The sequence below is a fragment of the Bos taurus genome, chromosome 18 (genome assembly GCF_002263795.3).
Source record: "Bos taurus isolate L1 Dominette 01449 registration number 42190680 breed Hereford chromosome 18, ARS-UCD2.0, whole genome shotgun sequence".
Taxonomy (NCBI): Eukaryota; Metazoa; Chordata; class Mammalia; order Artiodactyla; family Bovidae; genus Bos; species Bos taurus.
The window spans coordinates 61,695,999-61,719,814 of record NC_037345.1 but is presented as its reverse complement, the minus strand read 5'-3'; the positions used below and the strand labels follow the sequence as shown (position 1 = coordinate 61,719,814).

The window sequence follows — 23,816 nt, the reverse complement described above, 5'->3', positions numbered from 1 at the left end:
TTGATGCTTTTGAACTGTGGTATTGGAGAAGACTCTTGAGAGTCGCTTGGACTGCAAGGAGATCCAACCAGTCCATCCTAAAGGAGATCAGTCCTGAGTGTTCATTGGAAGGACTGATGCTGAAGCTGAAACTCCAATACTTTGGCCACCTGATGTGAAGAGCTGACTCATTTGAAAATGAGTTGATGCTCATTTTGATGATGAGAAATGATGAGTTGATGCTCATTTTGATGCTGGGAAAGATTGAGGGCAGGAGGAGAAGGGGACGACAGAGGATGAAATGGTTGGATGGCATCACCAACTCAATGGACATGGGTTTGGGTGAACTCTGAGAGTTGGTGATGGACAGGGAGGCCTGGTGTGCTGTGATTCATGGGGTTGCAAAGAGTTGAACATGACTGAGTGACTGAACTGAACTGTGGAACGTAAAAATGAAATCTCAGTGTTCGAAGGCAGTATGATAATGTATAAACTAATAAAAGAACCAAAAATAAAAAATCACGTTGGGGAAACAACTTATAACTATGTTGTGGGGAAATATTCATGGGCATGAAACACTTTAAATTGTATAGGTCAGTGATCAAATAAGATAGGATATATATATATTGGCTTCCCAGGTGGCTCAGTGGTAAAGAACCTGCCTGCAATGCAGGAGACGCCAGAGATATGTGTTCGATCCCTGAGTCAGGAAGACCCCCTGGAGGAGGGCATGGCAACCCCCTCCAGTATTCTTGCCTGGAGAATCCTATGGACAGAGGAGCCTGGTGGGCTACAGTCCATGGGGTCACAAAGAGTCGGACATGACTATAATAGATAAGCAATAGGATGTAGAGCATAGGGGATATAGCCATTGTCTTGTAATAACATTTTTTAAAGATTTATTTATTCGGTTTTGGCTGTGCTGGGTCTCCGTTGCTGCCTGGGGTTTCTCTAGCTGCGGAGAGCGGGGGCTCCTCTCTAGTGATGGTGCGCGGGCTTCTCTCATTGTGGACCACAGGCTTTAGGGTGCACAGGCTTCAGTGGTGTGGTCCGTGGGCTCAGTAGCCGTGGTACACAGGCTTAGTTGTCCCACGCATGTGGGATCTTCCCAGACCAGGGATTGAATCCACGTCCTTGAGTTGGCAGGCAGATTCTTTACCACTGAGCCACCAAGGACGCCCTATCTTGTAATAACTTTAAGAAAATCTATTTATTTAGACTGCTGGGTCTTAATTGCAGTACGTGGGTGTCTCTAATTGTGGCACACGGATTCTCCAGTTGAGGCAAGCAGGCTTGGTTGCCCTATGTGGGATCTTGTTCCCTTACAAGGGATGGGACCTAGGTACCCTGCATTGGAAGGCAGATTCTTTACCACTGGAAGTCCCAGTAGTAAGTTTTAATAGAGTATAATTCATAAGAATACCGAATCACTATGTGGTACACCTGAAACTAATATAAGTCATTTATACTTCAATTTAAAAATTAAAGTAAAGCTATTTAAAAGACAATTAAAAAAAAAAAAAAGCCCTTTAGTTTGTATTGGGGTAGAGACGATTAACAATGTTGTGATAATTTCAGGTGAGCAGTGAAGGGACTCGGCTGTACATATACATGTATCCATTCTCTCCCAAGTTCCCATATAACACTGAGCAGAGTTCCCTGTGCTCTACAGTAGGACCTCATTGGTTATCCATTTAGAATATAGCAGTGTGTACATGCCCATCCCAAATTCCCTAACTATCCCTTCCCCTCATCCTTCCCCCAGCCCCCCACCACCATAAGTTCATTCTCTAAGTCTGTGAGTCTCTTTCTGTTTTGTAAGCTCATTTGTATCATTTCTTTTTAGAGTCCACATAGAAAGGATCTCACAGGGTATTCTTCCTTCTCTGAAAAGACAAACTATTTTAAGTCTTGGGCCAGACTTCAGACAAGATAGGAGGGATCTCAGGGTGGGCGGAGCCACACACAATAGATTTATGAGGAAGATGTTGTCATTGGTGGCTTCTGGCTTCCTGAGTCAGCTGTGGGAAGGAAACTGTGCACCAGATGGTGGAGGAGCCAAGGGTCAGGGCAAAACCTCTGGCCACACATCCCCAGGACCAAGAGGGCAGGAGGGGGCTGTGGTCGCCCAGTCCCATGTCTTCCTTTGAACCACAGAACTGAAGGTGGGATCTTGGTCTGGACAGAAGGGACACCATGATCACGGAATTCCTGTTCCTGCTTTGCCTCGGTGAGTCTCCGGGGCTGGGACAGACGGGTTTGAGGGCGAGAATATTTACCAGGTAGTGGAGGTTACCATGGGGAATGTGGCAAGTACAGAAATGATGGCTTCCGTGTACTGGGTACAAGCGACCTGTCAGAGTTTTGTGGGCTGTGGAATCTGCATGCCCTGGTTTTGGTGCCTGCACATAAGGGATGAGGAAGCGGAGACATGTGGTAACAGCCTCAGTGTACTTGGCTCAATAATGCACAGCTCAAGTGGGACCTCCAAGTCTGTATCATCTACATACCACCATCTCGCCTTGAATGTCCCATTGGCATATGGGAGCAGGGTCTACAGAGTGTGAAAGTCTGTGAGTTTGGTTATAAACAAGGAATACAGAAAAGACATGTTACTACTGAGTCCAAGCTTGTACTGCTCACTGCATGATGGGCCAATAACTTGAAAGATGAGTTGTTGGAATAAGAAATAGCACCAGCAGACCAAGAACATGGTGGACTAATGTCCCAAAGAACCATCTTGCCGAGGGTCTGGATGCTCCTTACATAAAACAAAGAGGGGCAAGTGAGAAGGTGAAATAAAAAAGGCAACAAATTGTTGCAAATATTTCATACTTCTGGCCAGAATCCAGAAGGGATGTGTTAATTTCTTCTTTCCTGCAGCCATTCACACATGGGCCTGGTCAGGATATTTCCCGTGAGCTTAAGCAAAGATATTCTAGCTCAAGACTCAGGCATGAGAAGCAGGGTTCATGGACAAGAGCCAGTATGTATACTTTAAGTGTGCAGGCAACATCCCTTTAGTGATTAACTTGTAGCAAAAACAACAGAATACAAAGGTTAAAGTAAAAGAAACAGATCCAACATGGAGTCAGATTTGGATGCTAAAGCTGAAACTCCAATACTTTGGCCACCTCATGCAAAGAGTTGACTCATTGGAAAAGACTGTGATGCTGGGAGGGATTGGGGCCAGGAGGAGAAGGGGATGACAGAGGATGAGATGGCTGGATGGCATCACCAACTCGATGCATGTGAGTCTGAGTGAACTCCGGGAGTTGGTGATGGACAGGGAGGCCTGGTGTGCTGCAATTCATGGGGTCGCAAAGAGTTGGACATGACTGAGTGACTGAACTGAACTGATGACACTAAGGTGGGGCTTCCCTGGTGACTCAGATGGTAAAGAACCCGCCTGCAATGCAGGAGACTTGGATTCAATCCCTGGGTTGGGAAGATACCCTGGAGAAGAGAATGGCCACCCTTTCTAGTATTCTTGCCTGGAGAATCCCATGGACAGAGAAGCCTGGTGGGCTATAGTCCATGAGGTCACAAAGAGTCAGACATGACTGACCAAATTACACTTCACTTCACGATACAAAGGCAGGGACCAGTGGATAAGAACATTTTCTGACCAGCTGTATCCTGAGCTTGATTCTAAGCTGATGTTCAACTTGAACATAAGGTGATCAAACAGACCTCAGCTTGTAGGAAAGAAGCCCTAGACTATAATCTTGGCCTGGTCTCTCCAGACTTTGGAAAGGCAGCCCCACCCAACTAAGTGCCCAGTTCCTCCTTTGTGAGTGGAGCCGGATTCAGGAGGGGGGCAGCGTGGAGGACCTCAGGGCTTGCCATCTGCCCCCCTCCCACCCCTGGGTTCCTTCCTCCTTCTTCTGGGCTAAGCCCTTCCCTTTGAGGTCACTCTCATCCCACACACACACACACACACACATGTGAGCGTGAGAGGTGGCTGCCAGTCACCATACCCCAAACCTCCAGTTGCAGGACAGAATAAATGGGGCAGTCAAGAGACGGACCTCATACTCTCTACACTTATTTTCTTGGGCTGCCTCAACAGATAATGGCAAATCAGGTGGCTTAAGGCATCTATTCTCCCACCATTCTGGAGGCCAGAAGTCCAAAACCGGGGTGTCAGCAGGGTTGATTCCTCCTCGGGGCTCTGAGGGAGGGTCTGTTCCACACCTCCCTCCTCGACTGGCTGAGAGATGACTTGGAATCCTTAGCACCCCACGGCTTGTAGATCCTCACAGAGTCACATGGCCATCTTTCCTCTGCATGTTCTGTCTCCAGGTCTCTTCCCAACCTCTAATTATTATTTTTCTTTAATGATTAATAGATTCATTTAAACAACAGTACATAAAGTCATCATTGCCAGAATTAATATGAGATGTTAAATGTTTGATCCAACTTTCCTTCCTGGATCAATTTTTCTTTCCTATCTCTGTCAGTTTTGAAAACATAAAACCAGAAGAGGAGGGGCCCAATCCCAAGCAGATCTCCTGAGAGCAGGCTCTGGGGGTGGGCCTGAAACTGGGATAGACATTTGCTGACCTTGCTCACGTCCAATAAACCAAGGCAGGATCCTCAATAACCCCTCGGCGGCGAGGGTCGTTGCACTGAAGCTGGTACTCCCATTTAAACCGGGATCTTATGGCCAACAGGCTGGCTTGTGCCTTCTGGGTTTCGAGAGATATATCCTATTCAGCTGGGTGGAGGGTAACAGGTAGGGTGGCCAGGCTCATGGCTTGTACTTGGGGAACAGCGTCTTGGCAACCCGGCGCACAACAGTGCCTGCCCGTCCAACTTCCTAGGAAGATATCGGTCATATTGGGTTAGGGTTCCAGCCGACTCCTGTAGGGCCTTGTGTAAACTGTCAGCTGAAAAAAAATCGCACAACATAAAAGTTTAGAGTTGTTTTATTCAGTGGATACTCTTAGGACTTCCAGTCCCAGAGACAGCATCACAAGTAATTCTGAAAGAACTGCTTCAAGGAGGCGAGGGAGGAGCCAGGATGGATAGGGATTTTGCAACTAAGGGCAGGGGGTCTGAACATCAAAACACTACTACTAATAAAAGAAAACCAGATATCTCAAACTAAGGAATTTAGAGCTTTTCTATGTATGGGGAGACACAAGAGTCTGGGCTGACTGAAATCATTCCTGGGTGTACACCTCAGCTGTCCAGGGCCAGCATCCCGTGTTTTCGCATCCTGAGCTCCCTCGGGGCTCACCACAGGCAGCGGCTGCAGTCTAATGGCTGCTGGATGGTAGGCGTTCTTTGCTTCCTGCGTTGCCTCAGAGCTCACCGGCTCACTCTCAGCGTTGTGTGCAATCACTGATGGCGGTGACACCATTTGTTTACTGATATGGCAGGCAGTGTTTTACTTCTCAGACGTCAGTGAGGACTCGGCACCCAGTTTCGATGTGTGTGAATATGGACGGGGTGGTTCTTCACACCACCAAGCAGCTGACTCAGCTGTTTGTCCTGCAATTCAATTCCATCATGACATGAACTACCTGGAGACACCGTCAGATCCCACAGATTAAGGGCTCCGTCCTAGAAGATGACCTCCCTCCCACTTCAGGTGCCAGTCACAAGCCCTAGTGGCCACCTGTGTTTCTGTCCGACTGGCTACAGATGGAAGGTTCTAAAGAACCACTCCTTGGGTCCATCAATCTGCTAGAACTCAAATTTGTGAGAACATGGAACTCAGAGAAACATTTACTCACTAGATTACCGATTTATTATAGAAGAATTTGGGCTTCCTGGGTAGCTCAGTGGGTAAAGAATCTGCCTTCAATGCAGGTAACCCCAGTTCGATTCCTGGGTCAGGAAGTTCCCCTGGAGAAGGGTTAGGCTACTCACTCCAGTGTTCTTGTGCTTCCCTCATGGCTCAGTTGGTAAAGAATCCACTTACATACAATGTGGGAGACCTGGGTTTGATCCCTGGGTTGGGAAGATGCCCCAGAGGAGTGCATGGCAACCCACTCCAGTATTCTTGCCTAGAGAATCTCAAGGACAGAGGAGCCTGGTGGGCTACAGTCCATGGGGTCACAAAGAGCTGGATACAGCTGAGCGACTAAGCACAGTACATAGAAGGATTTAAGTCAGGAACAGCCAAATGGAAGAGGTGCACAGAGCCGAGTATGAGGAAAAGGGCTTCTGAGCACATCACGCTTGAAAAATCTCCACGTGTCCAACATGGGAGCTCTCTGAACTCATCCTTTTGAGTTTCTATGGAGGCTTCACTACATAGATGAGAAATGGAATATTTCCTGCCGTATCAGTAAACAAAGGATGTTGCAATCATCAGTGACTGAAGACACTTGAGGGTGAGCCCCGAGGGAGCTCAGGAAGGAAAGAACACCTGCCATCTAGCAGCCATCAGACTGCAGCCACCCCCACGGTGAGCCCTGAGGGAACTCAGGGTTAAGAAAACAGGGATACTGGCTGCAGACAGCTGAGGTCCATATCAAAGGGATGACTGCCGTGAGCCCAGACGCTTGCATCTTCCCATACTGAGAAACGCGAAATTCTTTAACTTGAGACATCTGATTTTCTTTTATTAACAGTAACGTTTTGTTCTGACCTCCTACCCTTTGTTGCAAAACTCATATATATCCTTCCCACACCACACCCTGCAGCAATTCTCTCAAGGTTACTTGAGATGCTGCCTCCTGGGCTTGAAGTCCTAAGAATATCTGATGAATAAAACATAACTCTCAACTTTTAGGTTGTGCGTATTTTTTTAGTCGACATAGGCATGATTGATCGAATCACTGGCAATTGGTAATCTCCAGCCCTTCTTCCCTTCCTGGAGGTCGGGGTTGGGGGTGGGACTGGGGGTAGGGGGTGGGTAAGACTGACAGTTCCAACCCTTTAATCACGTGGTTTCCCTGGCAACCGGCCACCATCCTTAGGCTACCTAGAGACTTTTCCAAAAGTTATTTTAACATAACAAAAGACACTTTTACCTCTCACAACACTCAGGGAATTTCAAGAGTTTGAGGAGCTCTGTACCTGGACCAGGGACAAAGACCCAATGTGTTTCTTATTATGTCACATCATCAAAGTAATTTTTCCTCTTCTCTGGGGAACTATAGATTCTAGTGTCACTCTCCTCCTCCCTTTCTAGCTTGGAAGTTGAGCAGCTCTCCACGTGGTGTACTTAAAGGCCATTGTTGCTGTTTAGCTACTCAGTCAAGTCTGACTCTTTGCAACCCCGTGGACTGCAGCCTTCCAGGTTCCTCTGTCCGTGAGATTCTCCAGGCAAGGATCCAGGAGCAGGTTGCTATTTCATTCTCCAGAGCCCGTACTAAATGTTAAATGGATGATGCCTGGCTGAGTCAGGCAGAGAGGGTAGCTGTATGGTAAATATCAGTTGTCATAAAGGACCCGCTAGATAATATAAGTGGGTACATGGCTGACATACGTGAAGAGTCCGTCCAATGACAGATTCTCACTGATTGGCAGTTATTCACTGCAATTATTTCCAGATAAATATGCTTACTTGTGTTGCTTACAGCTCCCTATCTCAGAATTCTGCTAAGACTTCAAGGCGCTATCTTTTATCCTTTGCTTTTTCGAGCTACCCTACACGCCAGTGCGTCTCTTCTCCTCAGTGGCAGGTGTCTCCACTGCAGCCAGGTCTCTGCCTATGTCAGCTGCGGTCCTTTATTAAGAAAGATAGGACTTCCTTGGTGGCCCAGTGGCTCAGCCTCCGCAGTCCCAGTCCAGGGGTTCCGGGCTTGATCCCTGGTCATGGAATTAGATCCCATATGCTGCAGCTAAGACCTAGCACAGCCAAATAAACAAATACAAAATAAATAGATATTTTTTAAAAAGAAAGATAAGTTCTGAGGATCTAATGACCAGCATGGTGACGATAGTTAATAACATTGAAATCGGCTCAGAGAATGGATCTTAAACATTCTCCCCCTACTGCCTCCCGCACACACACACAAGGTAACTATGTGAGCTGACTTGTTTGTTAATTAGCTTCATGGTGGTGGTCACTGCACAATGCATACATGCATGCAGTCATCACATGTACACATTAATACAATCGTATTTGTCAAAAACAGAGAACCCCTCTGTCAGTTTTCACCTACTCCTCAGTAAGGTTTCATGATAGAAAGTGAATCTAAGGCAATCGTGTGTTTATTTAAAAAAAAAAAAATGAAAGGAAGAATGGGAGTCACCATTGGAGCAGAAGACTGGCTGATAACGGAGCTGAGATGACTTTAGACTAAAAGCAGAGGAGAAAGGGACTGAAAAGAGACCACGAGACCTGGGGACACCCCCTACCCCCCTGACCACCTGGAAACCTGTTTCCTGCCTGTCAGTGCAGCCGTTGCCGCCAGAGCTAATCCCCCCTGGCAGGGGGCTCCATCCACTGCCAGGCTCCCACGTCCCTGCTTTCTGGTGAAGCTTGGGGGCTCGTGTTTTGCACCCACTATTGAGTGGAAACAAGGGCCAGATCTCCTGAGTCACTCTCATGTCTAGATGTACATCTGTAGATTTAGATATATAACTGGATCACTTTTCTGTATGCTGAAACTAACACAACAGATCAACTATACTTCAATTAAAAAGAAAAAGACAAGCATATAATTCATCTCTCATGAGTGTTTCTCTTCCAGGGCTTTGTCTGGGCAATGAAGATGAGGAAAATAATGGTGAGTCATCTCCGACCTAGACTCTGTTCCCACACCCCGAGTTTCATGACCTTTTCCCTTTCATCCTCTGAATTCTAGGAGGGTTTTAGTGGTCACCAAGATGAAGAGCCTAACTCCAAATTCTATCCAGAGAAACTTCCCAAACCCCTCCTCCATACCTTGCCCAGCTCAGAGGTTGCACGTGGCAGCAACGTGACCCTCATGTGCCAGTTCGATGTCTGGAATGCGACATTCATGCGGGGGAAGTCACAGGACTCTGGGTACAATAAAGGGCAGAACTCAACAGGAACATGGCTGAATTCCTCCTCACTCACCTGGAGCCTGGGCTTCCCTGGTGGCTCAGATGGTAAAGAATCCACCTGCCAATGCAGAAGATGCAGAGTCGAAACCTGGGTCAGGAACATCCCCTGGAGGAGGGCATGGCAACCCGCTCCAGTATTCTTGCCTGGAGAATCCCATTGGTGGAGGAGCCTGGTGGGCTGCAGTCCATGGGGTCACAAAGAGTTGGATGTGACTGAGCCACTAACCCACCTAAGGTGGTCGTGGGCTCCTTGACAGGTGGTCTGGGGATATTTTCTCTCTGTCCTTCACCTCGGACAATCCCCCCTCTTTATTTCTCAAACAGGTTAGTCTTGTCTGGCAAACACAGCACAGAGCTCCCTCCAGCCATAAAATCCTTGGGTGCAGTCAGAGAGAGCCGGTGCCTTTGTACAGGTGATGTCACTGACCCCGGGCACCTCACCGTAAGATGGACCCACGAAACCTGCTGCTGAGAAGCTGCCTTCCCCATCCCAGAGCATGACTGAAAATCTGCTCTGCAAATCGTGCTTTGCTATCCCCCGGAGGAGGAAGTGGCAACCCACTCCAGTATTCTTGCCTGGGAAATCCCACAGACAGAGGAGCCTGGCGGGCTACAGCCCACGGGGTTGCAAAGGGCCTGACACTACTCAAGTGACTTCGCACTGAGTGACTGAACACCACCACCACCTATGGAGCACAGAAAGCGGTCCACGCAGTGGAGGCAAGCACTGGCCATGGGAGGCAGATTCCGTCACGCTTACCCTTCTCTGTAGCAAATCAATTTGCAATGGCTTGTGGCTGAAAAAAAAAAAAAGAAAAAAAAAAAAAAAAAGAAAGCGGTCCACGCAGCAGATTAACCGGTGGTCCTCTGGGGGAAGGAGGGGGACAGAGACCTCACTGGTGCTGAGCTAAAAATTCCTGATTGACTGTTTAAGACAACATTTATGGGATTGGGGTTCAAAGCTTCAATTAGATTAGGCATTGAGCCCTAGCACAGTCTACACAAATGATTCCATTTTGAGGCTCTGATTTAAAAAAAAATAATAACCAAGCAATTAATTTTTGGCTGTGCTGGGTCTTTGCTGCTGCACACGGGCTTTCTCTAGTTGGGGTGAATGGGGGCTATCCTTTGCTGTGGTGTGGGGGCTTCTCATTGCAGGGGCTTCTCTTGTAGCAGAGCATGGCTCTACATGCGAGTGCTTCAGTGGTTGCAGCTCATGGGCTCAGCAGCTGTGACTCTCGGGGTTAGCTTCTCCACAGCCGTGGAATCTTCCTGGACCAGGGATCGAACCCGTGTCCCCTGCATTGGCAGGCGGATTCTTACCCACTGCGCCACCAGGGAGGTCTGCCATTCTTTATTTTTGTACCCTCACTCCAACAACTAAAATTTGGCACCCATTCGTGAGCAAAAGTGCCTCGTGGGAGCTGTGGGATCCACCACCAGACACCAAAGGGCCCAGGAGGAGCCTCACCCACCTGGGCGTTGGATAGCGGGCAGACAGGCCTCAGTACCAGCTATAGAACCAGCAGGAGACTGTGACCTGATTCCAGCCCCTCTTGGCCGTCATCTGGGAGAACTCGGACCTGGTGGTACCTACAGACGGGAGAACGTTTGCAGACGTTTACAAACCAAGGCTGAAGTATGGAGAAGTGGGAAACTGGAACAGATAAATAACAGATCAAGAGACTAAACCAGCAATCAAAACCTCCCGACAAAGAAAAGCCCGGGACCAGATGGCTTCACTGGTGAATTCCACCAAACATTTAAGGCAGAAATAACACCCGTCATTCCCAGCCTCTTCCCAAAAAGCACAGAGGAAGGAACATTCCTGTGCTCATTTTACAAGGCCAGCATCCCCTTGACATCAGAACCAGGTAAGCACACTGAAAGAAGAGAAAACTATAGACCGATATCCCTAATGAATACAGATGTGAAAGTTCTCAACAAAATGTTGGCAAATCAATTTTAACAGTACATTAAAAGACTCACACACCAGGATCAAGTGAGATTTCTCCTTTGTACCCAATGATGGTTCACTATACAAGTCGATAAGTGTGATATACACATTAACGGAATGAAGGATAAAAATCATATGTTCATCTTATATGTAAAAAATTTTGATAAAATAGATCATTTCAATATAAAAACTCTCAATAAATTGGCTGTAGAAGGAACATACTTCAACACAATAAAGGCCAATATAATAAGCCCACAGCTAAGGTCATACTTAATGGTGAAAAGTTGAAAGCTTTTCCTCTGATATCAGGAATGAGACAAAGATTCCCACCACTTCAATTCAACGTAATACTGGAAGTCCTCTCTGGAACAATTGGGCAAGACAGAAAAAAAAAAAAGGCATTCAAATCAAAAAGGAAGATGTAAAACTGCCTTCATTTGCAGATACGATCTTATCTACAGAAAATCAGCAAAAATAAATACTTTAGCTACCTAATGCAAAGAGCCAATTCATTATAAAAGACCCTGATGCTGGGACAGATTGAAGGCAAAAAGAGAAGGGGACGACAGAGGATGAGATGTTTAGATAGCATCGCGGACTCAATGGACATGAATTTGACCAAATCGAGATAGGGGAGCCTGGCGGGCTGCAGTCCATGGGGTCACCAGGAGTCAGACCTGACTTACCAACTGCACAACAGCGGTATATCAAACAAAAAAGCTTCTGCACAGCAAAATGAACAATCATCAACACGAACGGCAGTCTCCCCAATGGGAGAGAGTACTTGCAAAATGTTGGTGCTCTTTCCTGGGATATGATTGGAAGGTGGGGGATTAGTGGTGTCACTCATACATATTTTTGTTATTAAAATAATACCAAGCTCCAGCAGTATTAAAAAGACTAACCTAGTGCTCTGGCCTGGGTTTGGGGACCCAGTGGGCACCTGGAGAAAAGAAAAAAAAAAACATTCTCCTCTCTGCTTCCCAAAGAGGGCACGAAGTCCGTAAGGAGAACATGAGGTTTATGTCCCCAAGGTTCTCACACAAACACTGTGACTCCTTTTCTCCTTTCCTGTTTTCTAGGGAACCAAGAGGAAAGCAAACCCGCCCCTGCAAAGACAGGTAATATAATTAGAAGGGACTTGTTTCCCCCAATTATATCCACCTCTGAAAACACTGGTGAATAAAACAGAACAAGGTACATCGTCTGCTGTTTTACATGATGAAAAGCTACGGTGGGGTTTTGGGAAGAACGGGGGTGAGTCTGTATGACTGGTTTGGGGAATGGGACCAGGACCTGCGGAGCCTATACTTTGGGACAATGTATGATCAAAGACTTGCTAAAACTTCCAAGTTCTCAAAAAACAGTGAATATTATTTTTTTTTTCTGATACTGGTTTTCCGTGAAGAATTGACTAAGATTCTACCCTCAGAAATTCTCATAAAAACTAGGGCTTTTGGAGAAGGAAATGGCAACTCACTCCAGTGTTCTTGCTGGAGAATCCCAGGGACGGGGGAGCCTGGTGGGCTGCCGTCTATGGGGTCACACAGAGTTGGACACGACTGAAGTGACTTAGCAGCAGCAGCATCCAGTAAAGAGTCATAGGCTAACTTACTAGTTTTTAAATGGGGTAGAATAGATCTAACAGGTATATACTAATTAGAAATGTAAACATATGTTTACTAGTATGTATACCAAAAAGTTCATAACCATACTGTTACTAATAGGCAAAAACGACATATCAGTGTTAGAATAGTAAATTAAGTGGTGGAACATCACTGCAATGTAATACCAAATGGCAATGAAAACAAACCAGCTAATGCTACATTTTGATGTTGATGGATCTCACAAATATAATGTGGAGCTAAAGAAACTAGACATATATTATATGATTTTATTGAATTAAAATTAAAAAAAACAAGTATATAAATGTATGAATCAGAGAGGGTAGTGGTACTTCTACAATGGGAAAGTTTTGAGATGCATCTTGCATTAATTTTCTGTGGTTTTGATAATGTTCAATTTTTATATCTGTTTGTTAGTTAAATGTATGGGTTCTCAATTCCATAATTCATTGTTTTATATACATGATTGTGAATTTTATGTATTTATGTTATTCTGAAGTTCAAATTTCATAAATAAGAAAGGTAACATTTACATTATCAATAAATACATGCAATACTTTAAAAAAAAAAACAACTAGGGCTTTCTGAAGGTTTAGACTGAAACGGACTTATCCATCCAGGATTCATTTTTGCTGTGCCATGCAGCTTGGGGGATTTTAATTCCCCGACCTGGGCTTTCCAGGTGGCTCAGTGGTAAAGAATGCACCTGCCAATGTAGGAGACTCAGATTCAATCTCTGGGTTGGGAAGATCCTGTGGAGGAGGAAATGGCAACCCACTCCAGTATTCTTTTCCTGGGAAATGCCATGGACAGAGAAGCCTAGTGGGCTACAGTCCACGGGGTTGCAAAGAGTCAGACGCAACTTGGTGACTGAGCACAAACACACAATTCCCCGACCAGGGATCAAACCCTGGCCTCTGGCAGTGGAAGCTGGAAGTCCTAACCACAGGACAAACGGGGAATTTACCTAGATGCTTGATCGTTTTTTCTTTCAGCAACTCATAACCTTCCTGTAATCTGCTCCAAAGGATCAACATTGTTCAAGGTTGTCATTAGAGCCTGTGCAAGTATAATAGAAATAATTTTTAAAAAGATATCCTTGGAAATTCTCTGGTGGCCCAGTGATTGGGACCCCGCACTTCCATTGCAGGGGGCACAGGTTCCATCCCATATGGCGTGGCGTGGCCAAAAAAAAAAAAAAGATTTCCTGCATCCTGTCCTTGCAAACTACATATTTGTCTTTGAAACATTTTTATGCAGTATTAGCAGGCTAATGACTGCTACTCTGGCTCTGTGAACACAATGCGTGCCCCAGTGTCTTGGAGAAATCTGAAATCTGATAGAGTTGGAGAGCTTGGAAGTGTCAGAAACGGGAGATGGGAAGTCGAAGCGTTCGTGTTTTTAGCTCTTCTGTCATGTCTTTTCTTTTTTAGTTGGTATGTTATTCACATCCCATAAATTCACCCTTTTAAAGTATATGAGGCAGAGGCGTTTGGCACACTCACAGGGCTGTACCATCACCACTACGCTGATTCCCCAGATGAAGTTCCCTTAAGCGTCGGTCTTTGCTCCCTGCTCCCCCGACACGCCTTGCCAATCTGTTTTCTGGCTCTACGGTTTCGCCTCTTGTGGACATTTCATATAAAACGCAGTCCCACACTGTGAGGTCTGGAGACTGGCTTCTTTAACTTAGCTCGGTGTCATCAAGGTTCACCCGTGTGGTAACACGTATCAGTACTTCCAGTCTTTTCATGGCTGAATAATATTCCATCATGTGGACAGACCACATTTTGTTTATCCATTGAGTTGATGGACATTTGGGTGGTTTGCACCTTTTGGCTATTGTGAGTAATGCTGCCATGAATATAGGTGCACATGTATCTGAACCTCTGCTTTCAATCAGGTATTTGAAAGGAGAACGTATTAGTCACTCAGTCACGTCCAACTCTTTGCGACCTTATGGACTGTAGCTCGCCATGGGATTCTGTCCATGGGATTCCCCAGGCAAGAATACTGGAGTGGGTTGTCATTTCCTACTCCAGGGGATCTTCCCAACCCAGGGGTTGACCCTGGGTCTCCTGCATTGCAGGCAGATTCTTCACCATCTGAGCCACCAGGGAAGCCCCTAATCAGGTATCCAGGAGTAAAACCGCTGGGACACTCGGCAAGTTTGTGTTTACCTTTTTGAGCAACTGCCGAACTGTATTCCACCGTGACTGCCCCATTTCACACGCCCGTCAGTAACCTATGTGGGTGCCGATGTCTCCACATCCTTGCCAACACTTGTTGTTTTCCTTTCATTTTATTATAGCCAACATGGTGGGCGTGTATATCACTTCTTTCCTGTTTTTTGGCCACAACAAATGGCACTGTGACCTTAGCTCCCCAGTCAGGGGTCGACCTGGTGCCCTCTGCATTGGGAGCCCTGAGTCTCAACCACTGGACCGCCTGAGAAGTCCCTGTATATTGTTTCTTAAAATGCACTATCAGAGTTCACATTTACACCACCACAATGCTGAACAGAGTGAGACATCTTTAAGCACAGACGTGCTATCTCTGGAGAAGGAAATGGCAACCCACTCCAGTATTCCTGCCTGGGAAATCCCGTGGACAGAGGAGGCTGGTGAGCTACAGTCCATGGGAGTTGCAAGAGTCAGACACAACTTAGCAAACTAAACGACGACGACGAGAGGCTGTCTCCAGCCTACATACACACGCCTCCGGGCTACTAGAAAGGAACCCTCTACTCTAATTCTGGGCAGAGCCTACGATGAAGTTCACCCCCTAACTTTGCCACAAGGCCGGGCTTCCTTTCTGGGACTTCATGCCCTGTGTCACGCTGTATCCCACTGCTCAGTCAGATGCCTTAGATCAGTATCACAGACCTTCTGCAAGTTAATTTTGGCAATGTGTAAATCGCTGATGTGAAATCTGGCCAGGATATGTGGCCATCTCAGGGCAAACCCAGTTCAGTGGGCGGTGGGCAGTCTCGCAATCATCTACTTCTCATTTCTAGTGAACGCACCATGAGATAAACTGCAGGGCCATCAGGAGGAGGGTGAGAGCATCAGCAAGGCTGACGTTCCTTTGTTGCCATCCAGGAACGGGTGTTTCTGCCCTACTTTTCCAAGTCCATGGGGATGCGTGGCTCCCACAAATGTCAGCTGTTGGAAAAGGGGTGTCCCCGGGCCCCTTAGATTCCCAAGGCATTTTCCGGGCAGTACCCCACCACCACCACCGCCAACAAAGACACCAAAGTGCTCACATTAGGAAGGGGGAGAAACCGCGATCGAGCACGCCTAAGAATGGCAAAGGAATCCGGGGGACCGCGGGCGGAGGAGCACTGACAGCATCTGTTACAGAGGGAGGTGGGTGGGGGTGGGGTGCTGTGAGAGAACGATCCTGATCACGGCAACCTCCTCAGCCCACCGTGAGTCAGAGTCCACACTGAGCGCTTCCGAGTCAGGGTTTTTCATCATCACTGCTCTCTTCAAGGGAGCGCTCCTCACCTCCCTTTCCCACACCTCCTTCCCCTCCCCACCAGTTTCATGAAGCTATCACTGACAAAGCAGTAAGATACTTCAAGTGTACAATGGGATGATTTGATACAGGATAGGGGCTTCCCTGGTAGCTCAGTGGTAAAGAATCTGCCTGCAATGCAGGAGACGCAGGAGACTCGGGTTTGATCCCTGGGTAGGGAAGATCCCCTGGAGAAGGAAATGACAACCCACTCCAGTATTCCTGCTTGGGAAATTCCATGAACAGAGGAGCCTTGCGGGCTACAGCCCAGGCTTTTACTCTCTGTTTTTATGAGTTTATTTTTGTTTTTTAAAATATTTATTTATTTGGCTGCCCCAGATCTTAGTTGCAGCTTGTGGGATCTGGTTCCCTGACCGGGGATTGAACTCAGACCCCCAGCATCGGAAGTGCATGTGTATATATATACCGCACCTTCATTATCTGTCCATCTATCGATGGACACTTAGGTTGCTTCCTTACCTTAAGAAAATGATTCTTGGACTTTGATTCATCTGTTGCCAGACTTGTCTTCACTTCCATAGCATCACAGTTAGTCTGGGTAAATGTGTTTCTCACCAGATTATGACTTCTCTGGAAAAGGTTCAGAATGTCACTTCTCTTGAATGTCCCCACCTGGGGTCAGCACAGAGCTACCCCGACCTTAGGGCAGACTGGCCAGAAAGGTTAGACATAGCAGCATCCAAAGCCCATCCTGGCCATGTGATTCTGGGGAACTCAGTTTAATTCCAGATACTTGGTTTATGTTTGAATGAAATGGGGATGGCAAACTTACCTTGTGTGCTTATTGTCAAGATGAGAAAGAACAGGGAACTCCCTGGTAGTCCAGTGTTAGGACTCCAGGCTTTCATGCTAAAGGCCTGGGTTCAGTCCCTGGTTGGGGAACCAAGCTCCTGCAAGCTTCATTGCAAAAAAAAAAATTAATACAAAAAAATGTTTTAATGAGAAAACACTTATGAGTGCTAACGGCTCACAGTTAATAAGTATTATTCCTGGGGATGAAACGTTTAGTGGGTGTTTGCCATCTGCCGGGCACCGTGCTAGCCCTCTCTGTAGGCACTGACCCACTCCTTCTCTCGACCAACCAGTAAAGCAGCCACAATTGCTGTCCTTGCTTTGAAAGGGAAAACAAAAGCTCAAGGAGATGACGCAAATTCCCTCGAGCGACTGGACATTCCAGCTGGGGAGTGGCAGCTCCAAGTCTTGAAGCCAGGCTGTCTGGCTCCTTGTAACTCTTCTCCGAAGCGGCTCAGTGCATTCCTGGAGCCAGCCTGACTCTTGGCCCCGTTCTTCTCCCTCCAGACACCAGGATCGTCTTCGTGGCCGCCTTCAGCTGCCTCTCCCTCTTTCTCCTCTTCCTCGCCATCTTCTTCATCTACAGGTGCACTCAGCAAGGTGAGTTCAGAGCATCATGGGTTTCACACTCTGAGGAAGGGGACTAAAGTGAAGGATTCTTTAGGGAGATACATTCCTCCTTTTTTTTTTTTTTTAATAGATTCATCAGAGGAAGAATCCATCAAGAGGTAGATACACTTGACAGACCTCACGCCCTGCGTTAACTCCCACTCCACTGCACATCAGTGACCCTTAGGCCCAGCCCCACCTCTGTCAGCCCTATCCCCTCCCCCAGATCTCCAGATCCCAGACTTTAACACGTTTCTCTTTCTCAGAAGCTGCCATTCCAAAGTGCACAAGCAGAGGGATGCAGGTAAGTGATCAGGGATGAAACCACAAGGAACCTTGGGATGGAGACTACACTCTGACTCTTGCCATCTGAGAACTGAGTTTTGTCTCCTTGTATGCACATGCAGATGTATCCAGGCTGGAAAGGATATCTGAATCGGTGAGTTCTCCCCTACGAAATAACCCAAGAGCTCACGCACCACCAGAGGCTGGTCTGTCTGCCTCTTGGCTTAGCTCAAACGCTGGTTATATTCATGCGGCCATTTGATATTGAGTTTAAAAACATCTGAAGAACCCATTAAAAGAGAGTAGATAGGAGGTTAACAGGGGCTGGGGGTGCAGGCGGGTAGGGGACCTGGGAAGATGGCATTTAAAGGAACAAACTTGCAACTTGTAGATGAATAAGTCCTGGGAATCTAATGCACAGCTTGGGGATTATAGTCAGCAATACTGTATCATATACATCAAAGATACTAGGAGGCTAGATCATAATTGTTCTCATCACGAAAAAGAAATGATAATTATGTGACAGGATGAAGGTGTTACCAAGGTGGTACACTATATCAATGTATCACATCAACATGCTGCTGCTGCTGCTAAGTCGCTTCAGTCGTGTCCGACTCTGTGCAACCCCATAGACGGCAGCCCACCAGGCTCCCCCGTCCCTGGGATTCTCCAGGCAAGAGTACTGGAGTGGGTTGCCATTTCCTTCTCCAATGCATGAAAGTGAAAAGTGAAAGTGAAGTCGCTCCGTCATGTCCGACTCTTATCGACCCCATGGACCGCAGCCTACCAGGCTCCGCCGTCCATGGGATTTTCCAGGCAAGAGTACTGGAGTGGGGTGCCATGGCCTTCTCCACATCAACATGAGTACACCTTAAAGTTACACAGGGTTATATATCAGTTACATCTCAAACAAATAAACCAACAAACAAAAAAACAGGTGCTTTGAATTTCACAGTATCTGGATTCCAGCTCCCAATAGCTACTATTTATTACCAGTGTGGTCTGAGACAAATCACAATACCCCCATGAGACGGGATACATGTGTATGTACAACTGACTCACTTTTCTGTGTACCTAAAACTAACACAACACTGTAAGTCACCTACACTCCAATAAGAATTCAACAAACAAGACACAAGCCCACAGAATTTGGACCCTTCCTTCCCTGGTGGCTCGGGTGGTAAAGAATCTGCCTCCAATGCAGGAGACCCGGGTTCAATCCCTGGGTCAGGAAGATGCCCCGGAGAAGGGAAAGGCAACCCACTCCTCTCCATAGACAGAGGGGCCTGGTGGGCTACAGCCCACGGGGTCACAGAGAGTCGGACATGACTGAGCGACTAACACTTCTTCGCTTTTTTCCTCCTATATCTAAGGGGAATCCAAATCCCCAGTTAAAAGGCTGTGAGAGTCTAATGATGTCATAAACGTAAAGGGTTTATTGGTGTTCCTGGCAAATTTTAAGTGTCAAATGGGTGGCATGAGAGCATCATTTAACAAGTGTTAATTAACTTACACCCATCAATTTCTTCTGCTTAAAATACTGCTTGTTGGGTGCACACTCAGTCAGTCAGGCATGTGCAACTCTTTGTGACCCCATGGACTGTAGCCCACCAGGTTCCTCTCTCAGTGGGATTTCCCAGGCAAAGAATACTGGAGGGGGTTGTCATTTCCTCCTCCAGGGGATCTTCCCGACCCTGGGATCGAACTGGCATCTCCTGCGCCACCTGCATCGCAGGTGGATTCTTTACCCCTGAGCCACTGGGAAGCCCCCTAAAATAGTGCTTATTTGTAATTTAATATTAATGAGCATTATAACATCTAAAAGCAATAGCAAGTAAAATTCACACCTTTTCCCACAGGTCACAGAGGTTCACTGGCTCATTGTTGAAGCCAAAGCAAGTTAAATTAGAGCAGTAGCAGGGAATTCCTTGGTTGTCCAGTGGTTAAGACTTGGTGCTTTCACTGTTGAGGGCCTAGGTTCAATACCTGGTCAGGCAAGTAAGAGTCTGCAAGCTACTGGCCAAAAAAAAAAAAAAAGCATTAGTAAAAGATTTAAACATTGTTGCATTTAAAGCAATATTTATGTACATTGCATTCATTTAGATACATATAAATATTAAGTTATGGAAAGGCATAGTTTATCACAAAGTAAGTGCCAGTGATTAAATCTGGGCTATTTTAAGGGTTGGTTTGATTAGCACATTGTTGATAATTATAATATTATGATAATTCATGTTGTGATGGGATACCTCCATATAATAGAATACTATTCAGCAGTAAAAGAAAGAAGTTACAGATATAGGTGAGAAGTGACTGCACCTCAAAAACAGTTTGCTAGGTGAAAAAAGTCAGATACAAAAAACTGTATATAAAATTGTTCCATTTACATAAAATTTCCAGGAAAGGCAAATTAGTGGCTGCTTATGGCTGGGGTGGGGGTGGAGGGCAGGGAGGGCAAGGCTTAACTGCAAACAAGCCCAGGGAAGTTTTGGGGGGCGATGGATATTCTCCCGCTGTACAGTGGTGATGGTTGCATCGTTCTACAAATTCACTAAAAGTCATAGAACTGTACACTTATCCCAGGGGAATTCTATGGTATATACATTATATCTCAGCAAAATTAGTTTTTAAAATACAATACTATGTTATCAGTAGGTATGCATGTAGGAGGGCAGCTCTTATTCTGAAAACCATACGTTTGCACTGATTTTTAATAAGCACAAGTTACCACTGATTGATGGTATCCTGTTATGAGAGTTGAAAGCACGGCCATCCTAGAACGTGCTGTCCAACAGAAGTTCCCGAGATGAGGGCAACAGTCTACAGCTGTGTTGTCCCATACATGTCACAGCCTCCCGCCGCATCTGAAGGCATCTGGGGAGACTGAGGACCTCAGTTTGAATTTACTTGGCCATTTGTCTGAAGTCGAATGGCCATGAGTGGCTCATGGCTACCCTACTGCACAGCTCAGCTCTACAAGCCTGTCTCTCTTCTCCCCAAAGCCTGACGAGCCCGAGGGGGTGACCTACGCCCAGCTAAACACCGCCGCGCTGTCCGGGGCAGCTTCTGTCCCCGCCGAGGAGACCCCAAATTCTTGTGACTACACAATGGTGAAGGTGTAGGACTGAGAGAAGAGCTTTGCTCTGGGAGGGAGAGTATGGATTAACACGGCCGGGATGACTGGACTTGGGAAAATCCAGGTGACTCTGTGTCCTGGGCTCATTTATTCTTAATAATAGAATTATGTTTCCCTTCTTGCTTCCCCTCCTCTCAAAAATTACAGGGTGAGTTTTCACAAGACTTGGAGTGCACCTTTACTATGAAAGTGTTAGTCGCTCAGTCATGTCCGACTCTTTGTGACCCCATGGACTGTAGCCCTCCAGGATCCTCTGTCCATGGGATTTCCCAGGCAAGAATACTGGAGTGGGTTGCCATTTCCTTCTCCAAGGGATCTTCCGGACCCAGGGGATTGAATCCAGGTCTCCTGCATTGCAGGCGGATTCTTTACCCTCTGAGCCACCAGGGAGGGTTTGAATGAAATCATAGGCTAAGAATACGTACTGTATCTATAGGCTGGTGGGACTGGGAATATTCACTTAGGGAGTTCAGGACGACATCATGCAAATAGAAAATGTTACTCAGAGAAGACTATGTGACCCCACAGACACAGGGATTTCACAAAAGGAGCAGAAAAAATACAGGCTGTGAAGGCAGACACTTGTGAATTAACAAACAGCATTCCTAGGTAGCACACACCTAGGAAAGCAGCTGAAAGTGTTTGGTTCCTGATTCTTTCAAGCCCTCTAGTCTCAAGACCAGTTTCCTCTCTGATAAGAACGAAAGCGCTTTCTTACCGCCATCATATTTCTGTTTTTATTCTTATTATTAAAATCAAAGGCTGCAATAAAGTTAGACTTACAGAATATATGTGGATTCTGTCACTTGGCACCCATAACTTAGTTAACTCATGTGAACACAGCATTTTAAGGGTATTTTTCTGAATGTGGACTTCTTTGTGTAGGTGATAGAGGTACCGAATGACCACTTCGGTATAAGCACGGGGATATGAGCTTTGCTTCCAAAGTTACGTCACTCAGTCAGGTTTGCAAGTCATTTTAAAATATGTGAATGGATGAAAGTGTAAATATTTGGAATGCATATATAAATATTCTTCACTCAGTAGCATACACTGGATAACTTTTTTTCTTTTTTTTTTTTGGACGTCCCTGCAGCTTGCGGGATCTTAGCCCCACTACCAGGGATTGAACCCAGGCCCTCAGCAGGGAAAGCCTGGAGTCCTAACCACTGGACTGCCAGGGAATTCCCTAGATAACTTTTTTTTTCAAATTTTTAATTATGAAGTATTTCTGCCATAAAGAAAAACACCCCAATATATAAGTGGAAATAAGCACACTGACCTTATTTTCAAACCATAAATACTTTGCTGTGTTTTTATTCTACCCCTCCCAGTCTATTTCCCTCCCTCTTTTTCTAGGCAACATTACTCAGAGTAGTATATATTATACTGATGGATTTTTTTCATACTTTTACTCCTCAAGCATCTATCAACAGTCAATATATTATATTTTATTGTTATTACATTCTACAAACATAGGGAATCATCATTACAATTCTGTCACTTTTTTTTTTATTGCCATCAACATTATGCTTTTGAAATTCATCCAGGTGATTTTTGAAGATTTATTTCCTTGTTTGCCGCACAGAATTCAGTTGTTAACCATACCATGGAATATTACTCAGCCCCCAAAAAGAATGAAGTGCTGGTACATGCCATGACCTGAAGGAAACTTGGAAACATTATGCTAAGACACAGAAAGCTGTGCATCATAGCATTTTATTTATAAGAAATATCCAGATCCTGAGAAAGTGGATTAATGGCTGCCATTAATGGTTGCCATTAACTGGGGAGAAGGAGAAACGGGGAGTGACTAGAAACGGGTATGGGTATCTTCTTGGGTTGATGACAATGTGGTGGAATTAGTCAGTGGCGATGGTTGCTCAGCCTTGTGAATAAAGACCACTGAACTGCACACCTTAGAAGCATAGATTTTATGGTATGTGATTACATGTCAATAAAAGAAAATTTAAAAAAGCACTTGGTTATATGCACAAGCCATGGTTTCTCTTTGTTCTTTCCTGGGCTGCTAGATATTTGGGTTGTTTTCCTGCTTTGCTGTCAGCAAAATGCTACAGTTAAACATCTTTGGAACCTGCCTTCTTGCTCACATGTGTGATCTCTCAAGGTTTATATTTAGGAGTAAAATCTGTCTTCTGTGACGTCCACAACTTTCATCCCACTGGAAAAGGCAAATTGATAACTAAGGTGGTTTCCTCCATTTATTCTTCCACCAAGGATGTATAAGCTTCCAATTCCTTGAGTCATTACCAATTCGCACACACACACACATACACATAACTTTGTTATTTTTGCTGATTAAAATATGTGAACTGGTAACCTTTACTTTGGCCACCTGATGCAAAGAACTGACTCATTGGAAAAGATCCTGAAGCTGGGAAAGATTGAGGCCAGGAGGAGAAGGGGACGACAGCAGATGAGATGGTTGGATGGCATCACCGCCTCAATGAACATGAGTTTGAGCAAGCTCTGGGAGATAGTGAAGGACAGGGAAGCCTGGCGTGCTGCAGTCCATGGGGTCACAAAGAGTCAAACATGACTGAGCAACTGAACAACAACAAACCTATTTTAAGCTGCTTATATAAAGATACCTCATTGTTGCTTTAATTTGCATTTTCCTGATTATGAATGAGGAATATTGACTATTTGGGGTTTCTTTGCTGTGAATTGATGGTATCTAGCCATTATTCACTTTTCTATTGAATAGCTGGTATTAATATTTTCCTCACTGACTTAAAGGGCATAATTACACAGTTTGCACACCTGTCCTTGATAAGCTACAACATTGCAAATACTCTCCTTTAAATCTGACTCATATTTTCATTCTTCTTTGTATTTTTTAATATTAGTTACTCTGAGTAATTCATCTTTTTATTTA

The 23,816-nt window shown here is 45.7% G+C and overlaps 1 protein-coding gene, 1 long non-coding RNA gene and 1 pseudogene across 5 annotated transcripts; 1 reads left to right on the top strand and 2 right to left on the bottom strand.

The window, feature by feature from the left end:
• Positions 1 to 1,983: 1,983 nt before the first annotated feature.
• VSTM1 (V-set and transmembrane domain containing 1) lies at positions 1,984 to 22,897 on the top strand. 4 transcript variants are annotated; one of them, NM_001101274.2, is made up of 8 exons: positions 1,984 to 2,209; positions 8,637 to 8,672; positions 12,013 to 12,051; positions 17,395 to 17,487; positions 17,588 to 17,615; positions 17,763 to 17,800; positions 17,904 to 17,935; positions 20,784 to 21,701. In NM_001101274.2, exons 1-8 carry the CDS (start codon positions 2,176 to 2,178, stop codon positions 20,901 to 20,903), a joined length of 420 nt encoding a protein of 139 aa, NP_001094744.1. In that variant the 5' UTR covers positions 1,984 to 2,175; the 3' UTR covers positions 20,904 to 21,701. The 4 variants fall into 4 exon arrangements, with proteins under 4 accessions (NP_001094744.1, XP_005219771.1, XP_059732954.1 ...); XM_005219714.5 differs by having other exon boundaries at positions 2,019 to 2,209; positions 17,766 to 17,800; positions 20,784 to 22,897; XM_059876971.1 differs by lacking the exon at positions 20,784 to 21,701 and adding an exon at positions 18,308 to 19,638 and having other exon boundaries at positions 2,019 to 2,209; positions 17,766 to 17,800.
• On the bottom strand, positions 4,004 to 5,347 carry LOC107131463 (NADH dehydrogenase [ubiquinone] 1 beta subcomplex subunit 4-like; annotated as a pseudogene).
• Positions 17,017 to 19,710, bottom strand: LOC132342878 (uncharacterized). Its single transcript, XR_009491450.1, has 2 exons — positions 19,629 to 19,710; positions 17,017 to 17,530 (listed from the first exon to the last, which is right to left on the bottom strand). It is a non-coding gene; the product is annotated as an uncharacterized lncRNA (long non-coding RNA).
• Positions 22,898 to 23,816: the final 919 nt, after the last annotated feature.